Source organism: Sinocyclocheilus grahami, unplaced genomic scaffold (genome assembly GCF_001515645.1).
Source record: "Sinocyclocheilus grahami isolate Dianchi unplaced genomic scaffold, SAMN03320097.WGS_v1.1 scaffold209.1, whole genome shotgun sequence".
Lineage (NCBI taxonomy): Eukaryota > Metazoa > Chordata > Actinopteri > Cypriniformes > Cyprinidae > Sinocyclocheilus > Sinocyclocheilus grahami.
Window position 1 is genome coordinate 1,047,795 of NW_015505388.1, and position 13,713 is coordinate 1,061,507.

General features: G+C 39.4%; 1 protein-coding gene across 1 annotated transcript in view; it reads left to right on the forward strand.

Moving 5' to 3' along the window:
- Positions 1–9,761: 9,761 nt before the first annotated feature.
- LOC107595872 (peripheral plasma membrane protein CASK-like) overlaps positions 9,762–13,713 on the forward strand; it is a 245,711-nt gene continuing 241,759 nt past the window's right edge. Inside the window, exon 1 of the mRNA XM_016286457.1 lies at positions 9,762–10,432. Coding sequence (XP_016141943.1) covers positions 10,374–10,432 — 59 coding nt within the window. The 5' untranslated portion in view covers positions 9,762–10,373. The remainder of the gene's footprint in view (positions 10,433–13,713) is intronic.

Sequence of the window (13,713 nt, forward strand, 5' to 3'; positions counted from 1 at the left end):
CAGGAGAGTGAACTGCCTGTCAGAAATCATCGGTTTTAACCGCGGCTTGTGTACTGCATCATCACTGTGTCTGTCACGCGACTCTGTTGCCCTTTCGGGCTTGAACTGATGGTATAACTAACAACATTATTAACTGTCTTGATATTTACTTTGAAAGCTGACACTCGCGATTATGGTAAGGGGCGTTACATTTCCGACGCGTGCTTGTGGTGTTCGGCCAATCACAATGCACTGGGTCAGCTGGCCAATCAGAGCAGACTGCGCTTGTCAAAGGAGGGGGCTTTGTAGAAAACGACGTGTTTGAGAGAGGCGGGGCATAGAGGACCTACAATAATGTACAGTATTTGGAAAATAATGTGTTTTTTGAACATAAAAGCATGTCAACATATTCTGTTACACCAAATAATGATCTTTAAAATAGCATCATATGACCCCTTTAAAAGTTTTTAGAGTACCATTATTAATTTATTGCCACAGAACTCTGTTGTGAATATGTATGGTTATTTACAAGTCTCGCCTTAACACATAGGCCTAAAGGTTCCCGATTTATTTTGAATAGGACATAATTGAAAAACAACAGTCAGAACTCTGAAACCGCTTTGAACGATTCATTTGTGGAATAAGTTCAACCCGCTAACTAACCTGCTTTGTGAATCAGTTTGATTAACTCATTAAAATATCCGGATCTTAAGAATTATTTCTCCGTGAATCGGATATCACGACTCCTGCTGTGTTTGACACTTTAACGAGATGATATCTCGTGCTAAAGACGTTTTCCCTTACTAAGGGCAAATTCAAACGGTATTTATTTATCTATTCTTTTATTTTTTTAACCGTAAATGGACTTTACTCGAAGGGTCGTTGCAAATGAAAGTGAGTAAGCAAATTCCTTCACTGACACGCCATGGTTATTTCGAGGAAATGTTATGGCTACATGATCATGGGTGTCGCTTCCTCGTAAAAATGTTGAAAACTCAGGTAAATTTGAAACGTTATTTTGATATAAGCGTATTTTTGGTAAAAAAAAAAAAAAAAAAAAAAAAAAAAAAGATAAATGTTCCTTCTATATTACAATATGCCAATAGGAACCTTTATTTTTTTAAGAATGAGAAATGCCTGGCTTCCTTCAAACCATCACTTCAAGTGCTCTGTAGGGAATAGCGATGCTCACTTTCTAATGCTGGGTACACACTAAAAGATTTTTTAAATCTTATAAGATCTTCAAAATGTGAGAGACCACAAACATGAGGGGGGAAAATCCTAGATTTAACCGTTTTGCTTTATGCCTGAAAAAAGGCATTCAATTGACTATCTCAGTGTTGTTCTTCAGGGCAGCTGAAACTGAGCATATTAAGAAGGTGTGATTTTCCCACAATCCCAGTAATGGTCTCCTTGAGTGATAGTAGAGAGCAGCACAAAGCATGCACCTAGGGCACTCTACAGTGTGAAACAATCCCTTGTGACAATAAAACATCACCAAGGCCTTGCCACTCGCCGCATGATATACAAAGCACCAGAAAAAGAGGTCACCCCCGCCTCTGGAGACTAATTTGAGCTTTCTGTGTGTGTCAACACGTACAGTTATAAACATCAACACATTTTTCTGCTATGGTAATTCTAGCCAGACTGACCAGACATGCCTGTTTGGAGTGGTGTTCGGGTAATGAGAATTGCTGGTTGGCTGAACATGTTGAAATATGTCAGAGTGGTTTAGGTCTTAATTCAGAGATCCCATTGTGGGACATTTCTCTGGGGAGGCGTAGCAACAATAGAGGGGTCAGTAAGTCTTCCCTGTGGCGACTGAGGACCTGTTTTCCCTGTTGAAGATCCAAGATCTTATATAGGCCTCAAAATGCTTCTCTTTTGCTGTTACCCAGTGAACATGTACAATAGGAATGAACCATTGAATCACATTACAAGTGTTATTGTTAACTAAATCTATAAAAAAAAACATTTGCAATTAAAATTAAGCTGAAATGTAAAATTAGATAAAATAATGCTAAATAGAAATATAAAAAAAAAAATTTAAATGACAGCACATAACAGAATTACTAAAATAAAGTCTGAAAATGAAATAAAATAAAAACATAATGAATATGAAAAGAATAATAATATGAAATATAAATATATAAGCAAATTTAAAATATTAATGAATACTATAATAACCTCGAAATAATACTAAAACAACATTTTCTACTAAGATTGAGGACAAGGTTGGGAGAGAGGAAAAAAGAGATACATGTATGTTTTACAAAATATTATATACTGTATATATTTTTAAACATACATTGCCATTCAGTACGTGAAAATACTCTCTGTGTGAACGATGTGGTAAAACAGCTCAGTGCTGAGACAGGCCAAATACAATTCCATCAGCATCCGGCGGCTGCTAACATTGAAAAATGCGAACCAGCATTGTTTTGGTTCTTTGATAACATCTGCCGGAGTAAGTGACAAAGACTTGTTGAGTTGTGTTTGCCATTGACTGCTATAACAGATAATTGAATTCAGTGTTCCCTGTGTGTTTCCAATTACAACAATACAATTAGCCTCAAATCAAAAAAGCCATAGAGTTTGCATTTTTCACTGCCAATTGCCATGTCAAAGTAACAATTATTATGTTAACTGCATGCGAAAATCTTTCTATTGACATCTTTGCATGTCACAAAGTGGCTTTCATCACAAATTGCTGATCATTCACTGTACTTTCAAGTGATAATAGTCTAGATTGTATCTGTTCAGCTGTCAGAAATAACAGAGAAACAGAGAGAACAGAGAGGCAGTTTAATTATAGGATATGGGCATTCTTTAGGCTTAGGAGGATCATGTAAATCTAAACTGTTAGGAAAAATAGTGTTAAATGTAAATAAATTGTGCATTGTTAAGAAAGCAAAATAAATAGACTTATCAGTTGGATCTACCGGCTTCTCTTTCATGCACTCCAAACACTACATATTTGCATAAAGTTACAGAAAGACATTTGAGTTACTCTGAATGAATGAATGAATGAGTGATGTATTTTATATAGCTCTTTATTGTGTATTGTTGTACACCCAAAGCACTTTACATTCATGAGGGGGTCTCTCCTCAACCACCACCAGTGTGCAAGCATCCACTTGGATGATGCGATGGCAGCCACAGGACAACGGTGCCAGTGCGCTCACCACACACCAGCTACAGGTGGAGAGGAGAGAGAGTCATAAAGCCAATCAAGTGGATGGGGATTATTTGGAGGCCATGATTGACAAAGGCCAGGGGGACAATTTGGCCAGGACACCAGGGTTATACCTCTACTCTTTACGAGAAGTGCCATGGGATTTTTAATGACCACAGAGAGTCAGGACCTCAGTTTAACGTCTCATCCGAAAGACTCTGGCACGTCTAATTCTATAGACCTTTACTCAGTTCGGTTAAAAGAATAGTTCAGAAAATTGACTCACCCTCAGGTCATCCAAAATTTAGATGAGTTTGTTAAACCATCAGAACAGATTTGGAGAAATTTAGCATTATATTACTTGCTCACCAATGAAGCCTCTGCAGTGAATGGGTGCCGTCAGAATGAGTTTAAACAGCTGATAAAAACATCACGATAATCCATCCACAATCCACAAGACTCCAGTCCATCAGTTCATGTTTTGTGAAGTGATAAGCTGCATGTTTGTAAGAAACATATCCATCATTAAGACGTTTTAACTTTAAACCATTGCTTCTGGCCAAAATATGAGTCCATAATTCATAATAACACATCCTCAAGGAAAAAAGTCCAAACCTGTCACATCAAAATCCACAGACATATTTGTTTAGAACTGTTTTGAACTGTTTTCACTTATAAATGGTACTTGATCTGTGCATATTTCTCTCCTGATTCAGACAAGACAACTTCATGGCAGTGATATTACAAATAGAGGACTCAGTGACAGTATGTTTGTGTTTTGTGAGATTTACACAAGCATATAAAACAAAACGTCTCTGGTTACGTATGTAACCATGGTTCCCTGAGTAGGGAACGAGACACTGCTTTCTCTAGGGGTCGCTATGGGGAACGCCTCGTCGTGACCCGTGTCTGAAGCATACATTGAAAAAATACCAACAACACGTTGGCCGGCGACAGCCATGACGTCACTACCGGTGCGACTATAGTATATAGTCTTCTTCGTCTGAAGCTTGCGTCCGAAGCATGGCAAGAAACCTAGAGGACGCAGTGTCTCTACATACATAACCTGAGACGTTCCCTTTCATGGGAACTTCGAACTGCGTCCTCTAGGGGTCACTATGGGCAACGGTATACCCACGCCACCATGCTGAGGGGAGTGCATGCCAGAAACCATGGCGAGCACTAAGTACCAACTCTACCATATTGCCATGGGAGTTGCCCCTGGGACATTAGACGGCTGTCAGTGACATTATTCCCTATGGCCAAAGGCCTAGGCCCAAAAACTTACCTGTTAGGGCCAGAACTCCTGGGCCCGGGGTAGAGCTCAAGGCTTGGAATCAGGAATACTAGCGTGCGAACTTACCACAGTGTGGATTCTAGAAAGTGTACAAAGACTTCACGTGCACACTTACCATAACATGGATTTTAAAAATACCGTTCTAAGGGGTTCTCGTGGCACTCTGAAAGAGCAGCCCATAGATGGAAATGGTGCATCCCAAAATGCTATGTTTGAGAAGTCATCAACTCGATCTAAGGTTTATAATGCTGGAGTGTCTAGCAGTAAATCTGTAGCTGAGGGAGCAAATATCCAGCTCTCAAACGAGAGGGAGCTCGACCTACAGCATGTTCCAATGCTGGAACGGCTAGCAGTAATTTACCTTAGCTGAGGGAGCACAAACCCAGCTCTCAGCGAGAGGGGGGGCTCGACCTACAGCGTGATTGTTAGAATCAGAAGGTTAAGTGTACTGCAAGCTAGCCAAAAAACTCAGAATACAGAAGGAGTAGCGTGCTCATAACTTTTAAGGTAACCCTTTGATAAAAGGGGAGCACTGCTCAGCACTACCACGAGAACAGCCCATGGAGCGAGGAACCCAACTCCTCAGAGAGAATTAAACGCTCGAAAGAAAGCACCATGCTCACAATTACCCTCAATGGTGAGGGGAGCGATGCTTCCAGAGTGTGTCGACAGAGACACACTAGTTGAGTGGAGCCCTGAGGGGAGCACTGCCTGAGACCGCATTACACAAGAAGGCTCTCGCAAATGCCACCTATACTTCCCGCTTGATGCCTCAGCAAGAGGGGATATCCTGGTGATCGGGAGGCCCCTCAGGGCGACCTAGATAAGGTAGACCAGACAGGGCAGCCTGAAAGCATAAGCCCCGCCCGGACGTCCAGGAACTTTTTGCAGGGGCCTAATGATCAAGAAGGCTTCCGCAGAAGCCTGTGACCTGGCCGCATAATCCAGGAAGTATGAAACCGAAACCCGGCTTATCGTACCGTCTGGACATATATCGACGAGTGAAATAAACACTGCAAGTCGAGCACCCGGTTTCTGAATCCAACAGAGGGGGTGCTCACCGAGGACCTACCCTAGAAAAGGACAGAAACACACAGGTCCCGGGGAAACACTGCAAAGAAAACTAGCAGAAGGATTATACACACAACCACCAGCGCATTAAATACACACACATATACATATATATATACACAGGGTTTGAAATTAACACCCGCCAACTGCGGGTAAAAATTAGCTGTGGCGGGTAACGCTGTCAAATCACTAGCCAATTTGGCGGGTTACTTTTCGTAAATTATGTTCACTCATTAATTTCTTGGGGAAGTTCATGCAAGCCAAATCTGTGCAGGTTTAGCACAAATACTGAACTCGTGAGACATCATGACATTATCGAGTATATTGCAAAAGCTAAACAAAACACACCTACAGAGGCGTGCATACGCAACGTGATGAAGTCTGGTTAGACCAACACAGGATTTAGTGCGCGTGCGCATTTATAGTGCGCTCTTTCACTGCATGATTCAGTCTATTAATATGCATTAAGAATGATCACATAATTCAAGATAAGGAGGCAGAAAATTTATATAAATTCATATAGTTAATCAATATCACACGAAGAGTGCAATTTTTTCTTTAAAAAATCAGCATAGTTACAAATGTGATATTTATTTTATACAACAGTTCAATAAACAATAAGTTAATATCAAGAGACTTATGTTTTAGACACCATATTGGCTGTTTTTGCACTATTTCTGTGCTATTTCGCCAACAAAAAAAACATTCCAAACACAGCCACAGTACTGGTTTGCGTCTCTGAGCAACATGACTTTGTTTTGTTTCTGAATGAATCAACTGTGTAAATGATTCGGTTCAATCGCAATAACTCACTTAACAGTGACTTGCTGCCACCTACTGGCGGTTTTAATTTCACATTTAAAGTATCTTTTCATTTTTTAAATAATTTCAAATATCACTATTCAACATTTCATGTTTTAAATATCAAAACATTATTTATGCGTTTGTAACTGCAGGCTAAAGCATTCCATGTCCCTCTAAGCTGCATTAACATGTGTAAATGCATCTAAATGCCACTTCATATGCAATTTCTGCAAAGATTAATTTTATTGATACTGATTTCATTTGTTTAGTAACAGCCTAAATATATTATTATTATTATAATTGACTGATTAAATGTAAGAATTTGACTCAAAAGATGATGTACACATTTAGAAAAAAATGGCTTTATAAAAGGTAAAAACGCCCATAAAAGTAAAAAAAATCAATATAAACTTATTGGAAAAGATACATTTCTATCACTGCTGTAAACTGACCCGCACACAGAATATGAAGAATATCAAAAACGTTAGGAGTCAGCTGTCCTCGGTAGTCCTTAAAATATCAGCACAATAACACACTCAGCAAAATATCGTCTAATTATTGATAAAATCACAGAAAATATTGAAATATTATTTTTTGTCAATATCAAAGGAAATGAGTAGATACTGAGGTATCACTCTGATCCAAACAAAAGCGCTGATGCCCTGTCTGGATCACATCCCTTAGGTTTTTTACCTACCTTCCTTTGACCCGCGATTCTTCATACCCTTACCCGTGGGTCGGGGAGGAGCGCAAGCCGTGACACTAGCCTTCTGTGCCCGTCTCTGATCCTCAAACCGAGACGGGCCAGGACCCCTGGGTTGTTCGGGCTCAGACCTGGACCTTCGTGAAGGCCGCTGAGCACGCCTTTGCCTCCCTGAACTTCTCGACCACCATCTCAACGGAGGTACCAAAAATACAGAAGGCGAAACCGGTGCATCGAGAAGAAAGCCCCTCTCTTTTTTCCCGATATCTGCTAGGTTCACCCACAGATGTCCCTCCGTCACCATAGCCGCCATTGACCTGCCGCTAGCAGAGGCGGCCTGCTTAGTAACATGGAGAGCGAGATCCGTGGTGCGGCGCACTCAGCTACCTCATCAGGAGAAAGGCCCTCGCCTTTATCCAGGTCTTTCAGCAGGTCAGCCTGATATGCTTGGAGCATCACCATCGTGTGCAATGAAGCGACAGCCCGACCTACTGCTGCTGCGTATGCCCTGGCATCTGAGCAAGATGTCAAGGAGGGAGTCTTAAGAGAGGACGTCTCACCCAAAGAGAGATAGCTGGCCATCGTCTCTCTATAGCGGCATCTTCTCATAACCGCTTTCGCGCATCGCCTCGATGTTGGCATAACTCGTATGCTGGAATCGATGGATGCGTGAGGAAAAATTGCCTTCTCCATTCCTTCTCAATCTCTGTATGGAAAACAGGAAGATAAGAAGGCTCACCTGAGCTGGAGGGTTATGGCCAGAAAAATAACGTTCATCGAGATGACCTCGTGACGTCACTTTCTTCGCCCGCTTCACGGAACCCCTCTTCAAACTCATCGGCCAGATCCACCTGCGATCCCCACAAGCTCATTCTCCTCCGTGCCTCAGCAGTGGCGGGTCCTGAATCGCGGGAAGCAGACAAACGAGAGCAGAGCTTTTTCATCGGTTCACGCAGATTGCCCCCTCGGAGACATCGAGTGCATGCTCTTCGCCCAAACAAATAACGCATAGATCGTGTGTGTCATCAGATGTTAAACAATGACAACACGGATGCACACATCCTCTAAATGCTTTGCTAGTGCTCGCCATAATGATATGAATAGAGATCGCTCTTACCACAGAAATGCACACTTCAAACAAAACAGTCAATGAAGACGAAGAAGAGGATGATGTGTTCTCCCGGCGCCTATTTATACTATACACCAACCGGTAGTGACGTCATAGCTGTCACCGGCCAAGGTGATGTTGGTGTTTTTTCAATGTATGCTTCAGACAGGGTTACGACTAGGCGTTCCCCATAGTGACCCCTAGAGGATGCAGTTCGAAGTTCCCATGAAAGGGAACAGTGATTGATTGCACTGTGGTGCAAAGTCACTCAGGAGCTCAGACTCTGGAACACACACAATGTCACTCTTTCTGCCATTCACCTGCTATCATTGGCCAGGGAAAGGATATCAAATGCACCTGAGGATACCAAATATCCTCTGTCAATCACACTCATAGTGCCTGAAATGCATTGTTTGAAAAACAGCTACCTTTCAGTGTTGTCAAACTGATGTATAATAATTTCAAACTCAGTGTCCACATTAAAAAAGTAACAGTTTGACATTTAGCCTAAATCAGTGATGGCAGTATAAGCTGATACATTTTAGCATTTTAGACAGAAAAATACATGCAGTCATGTGGTCATTTTGTGTGTGTGTGACTGTGTGTGACTGTGTATGTCTGTGTGTGAATTAGTAGTTTCATCTTTGAAAATCACTGCAGCGGAGTCAGCTGCCTTTATGCCAACATCAATAAGGCTATGATTCAACTGTTTTTAAGGACTCAGACTATACATTTACATTGAGAATGAATTCTAGACTGAATGAATGGATTCAGTGTACAAAATCCAATTAGCTCAAGTGTATCCCACCAATCATCAGCTACAGAAATCAATGCAGTAATTCAAAGGCACTAATGTAAAAAGTGCAGACAAAACCCAGAGTAATGCATTTCAATTGTCCTTCATTGCAAACCTTAAGTCAGCTTTCTTATATTGGACTACAAATACACCTTGGTATCCCAATAAAATGTATATTTATGTAATATTTAACTCTGTATTACAACCATTCATTTTATTTTATTATTTTATTTTTTATTTAATTCGGCAATTATTAAAAAATAACAAAATGACACATTAGTATACATTGTAAGTAAGAAAGTAAGTAAATAAATACATAAAGGATTAGATTTGGATTATATGGTTGCAATGAGATTTCTAATTTATATATAATAATAATAATTATTATTATTATTCATTTGAGTGCTTTTTATTATGTACGCAATGCTTTAGTAATATTGAACGTACAACAATCATGGCAATAAAGTATTTTGCATTTTAATAAAAAAATTGAGTTAAAAAGAACATCCCTTTTAATCATTTTTCAGATACTTTTATTATTACATTAATATAGTGTACATTACTATATTGACGTATAGCCAAACTAGTAAATAAAATGTTTCAAAAAGCTGTTTAATTTGATTAACGTTTCGCATTTAGCACCGTATTAAGAAACTGCCAGTTTGGCTGACAAACTCTAAAAAGCCTGGTCGTCATTTCGGCTCAAACAGTAGTGCTGGGTTATGCAGGAATACAAAAGTCCTGTCGGAGCCATTATGGCGTAAAGCAATCCAGTTTCATAACCTTGAGTGGGAGGAGTTTGGGTTTTCTGGACGCTGGGAGCAGCAGCGCTGGAGTTATGAGGGGGAACTAGAGCAACTGCAGCCAGCGTGAGCGAGCAAGGGAAAAGCCTCGCGCGTTTCAGTGAAGCCCTGCGCGTGGGAAGAATGAGTAGAATCAACTGAACTGCGCACTTTAATAACAGCCTACGTTTTTTTTAATCACAGAAACGGTGTGTAGTTCTTTTTTTGGGCTCGACAGAATCGAGTTAGTTTAGCGTTTAGAAGATTTAACCCACTTGTGTCCTTGACTTCAACAGCGATCATTTTGGAGTTGTTTTTAACGTTTGAATTACCTCAGCCTCGAGTGGCGGGATTAAGGGGGCCGGGAGAGAGGGAAGGGAAGGTGGGGCAGAGTGAGTCAAACGGACCGAGCGCTCACTTCTGTCCGCCCGCTTCAACCGAACCATCAACGGATATTTTTTTCCCCTTAAAACCGAAAGGAATCAATCATTTTTTTGTTTATCGGAATTTGGAGAGCGATAACGTCGGCTGTCAGCGTTTCTTTTCGCCGCACATTCCAGGTACTCTGAAGTATCTACGCTGTAACGGTTAATCCTCTGATATTTACCGTTTGGACGGATTTTTGGGGGGAGTGTAAATTCCCCGGTCTTGTTGGACCATGGCCGACGACGACGTGCTCTTTGAAGATGTTTACGAGCTGTGCGAGGTCATTGGCAAGTAAGTGTCACGGTTTGATCACTTTTATAATGACAAACGGGTAAATGTCCGTATGTAACTCGAGCTGCGTCTTTTGCAGGTTGTCTAGTGTCAGATGAGCCTCATTGTCACTGCATTTTAGGATGTTATGGTGCAGTGCTGCTGTCGAGCACATGACAACTCTATTCAGTCGTAACTCTTCAAAAACTGCATGTTGTCTGAAGCAGGAGGAATGGGAGTGGCGTGTGTAAGAGATGAGAGAAGTCTGTACTTTGAGCATTCATGCAGGTAGATGCCATTCACAACCAGTGTACAAGACAGGAGCATTTTTGCATAGCCACATTTATTGTTGTCAGGACTGATATCTGCAAAGGATTGGGATGAATAAACCGAGTCTAATGAGGTATTATCAAGAAATATTATCAGGTTTGTGCTTGCAGTCATGCCAGTTTGTGATTATGTTATTGGTTATTGTTAATGGCCACTGCATGTCTTTAACAATGAGTGGTCGTTTTTGGATGTCCTTTGAGTTCTGGCTATTATAATTAGTTGTTTGATTTCAATATATCGCCATAATGGCCCAAAATGGACGTTAATGTTTCACCGAATGACCTGAGATTTGCTCCTACATTCATTAGAGATGGACCAATATTGCTTTTTCTATTACAGATATGAAATATGTTGATGTGTCTGAAAAATTCTTATTTTTGCTGTTTGACACATTAACTATACCACATTATTATATCTCAAAATAATATGCATAATGAGTATATATATATATATATATATATATATATATATATATATATATATATATATATATATATATATATACATTTGTGTCTGAGTCGTAACTCTTCAAAAACTGCATGTTGTCTGAAGCAGGAGGAATGGGAGTGGCGTGTGTAAGAGATGAGAGAAGTCTGTACTTTGAGCATTCATGCAGGTAGATGCCATTCACAACCAGTGTACAAGACAGGAGCATTTTTGCATAGCCACATTTATTGTTGTCAGGACTGATATCTGCAAAGGATTGGGATGAATAAACCGAGTCTAATGAGGTATTATCAAGAAATATTATCAGGTTTGTGCTTGCAGTCATGCCAGTTTGTGATTATGTTATTGGTTATTGTTAATGGCCACTGCATGTCTTTAACAATGAGTGGTCGTTTTTGGATGTCCTTTGAGTTCTGGCTATTATAATTAGTTGTTTGATTTCAATATATCGCCATAATGGCCCAAAATGGACGTTAATGTTTCACCGAATGACCTGAGATTTGCTCCTACATTCATTAGAGATGGACCAATATTGCTTTTTCTATTACAGATATGATGCAGATTAGTGTGTCTGAAAAATTCTTATTTTTGCTGTTTGACACATTAACTATACCACATTATTATATCTAAAAATAATAAGCATAATGAGTATATATATATATATATATATATATATATATATATGTATGTGTGTGTGTATATTTATTCATAAACTTGTTGCTAGTCACATTTTCATCTTCGTTTTGGTCTATTCTAATAGTTACGTTTTATATTTGTGCATATTGTTAAGATCATTTGCTGCTATTTATTGTTGGACTCAATATTGAAAAAACATAACACATTAAGTTGATAAAAAATATCAGTCACACACTAATTATCTGTAACATTTAGAAACACTTTCTTAATAAAAAAATATATTTTTAGTGATATGCAATTCAACCACATCATTGCAAGAGTAGTACAGTTGTAGTCAGGCTTAAAGTAATAAGAAGTGAACCTTTTAGGGAAGAAAGCTATAGGGATGTAACACCATAGCGATTAAAGTTGTTTCTAAATTAAAGCTTTAAGCCACATTACGAGTTTGGTGACTTTTTGCTGTGGTGAAGGGTACAGCCCTCACAATTCTTATTTTTGCTGTTTGACACATTAACTATACCACATTATTATATCTCAAAATAATATGCATAATGAGTATATATATATATATATATATATATATATGTATGTGTGTGTGTATATTTATTCATAAACTTGTTGCTAGTCACATTTTCATCTTCGTTTTGGTCTATTCTAATAGTTACGTTTTATATTTGTGCATATTGTTAAGATCATTTGCTGCTATTTATTGTTGGACTCAATATTGAAAAAACATAACACATTAAGTTGATAAATATCAGTCACACACTAATTATCTGTAACATTTAGAAACACTTTCTTAATAAAAAAATATATTTTTAGTGATATGCAAGTCAACCACATCATTGCAAGAGTAGTACAGTTGTAGTCAGGCTTAAAGTAATAAGAAGTGAACCTTTTAGGGAAGAAAGCTATAGGGATGTAACACCATAGCGATTAAAGTTGTTTCTAAATTAAAGCTTTAAGCCACATTACGAGTTTGGTGACTTTTTGCTGTGGTGAAGGGTACAGCCCTCACATGTATCAGCAGGCCTGGAGCCTTTCATATTAAACGGAAACACCGTTATCTTACTATTTTCAGGTTGTAGTTGTACTCATGGGATTATTGATTATTGTTGTTATGAGACAATCTCATATTTTTGTGTTATAAAACCAGTTTTGCTCCAGCTGTCACTGATGTGCAAGTGTTTGCTTGAGTTTCAATGTTAAGACAATAGTGCATGTACATTTCAAATTCCATGTAATTAGAGCCCCATCATGGTACTCTAATTGAGTTTTTAATTAGAAGCATTTTGGTACATGTAGCTGTCTTATAATAACAAAACAACATATAGTTAGCATACACACTGTGGTGGATTTTACATAATGGGGTCATATGATGCTATTTTAAAGATAATTATTTGGTGTAACAGAATATGTTGACATGCTTTATTGTTCAAAAAACATTAAAACATTATTATTTTTCAAATACTGTACATTATTGCAGGTCCTCTATGCCCCGCCTCTCTCAAACACGTCGTTTTCTACAAAGCCCCCTCCTTTGACAAGCGCAGTCTGCTCTGATTGGCCAGCTGACCCAGTGCATTGTGATTGGCCGAACACCACAAGCACGCGTTGGAAATGTAACGCCCCTTATCATAATCGCGAGCGTCAGCTTTCAAAGTAAATATCCAGACAGTTAATAATGTCGTTAGTTTTACCATCAGTGCAAGCCCGAAAGGGCAGCAGAGTCGCATGACAGACACAGTGATGATGCAGTACACAAGCCGCAGTTAAGACCGCTGACGTGCTATGATTTCTGACAGGCAGTTCACTCTCCTGTGATGTGGCCCTGTTCCCCTCACACACACACACACACACACACACACACGACGCGTTACTCTGCGCTG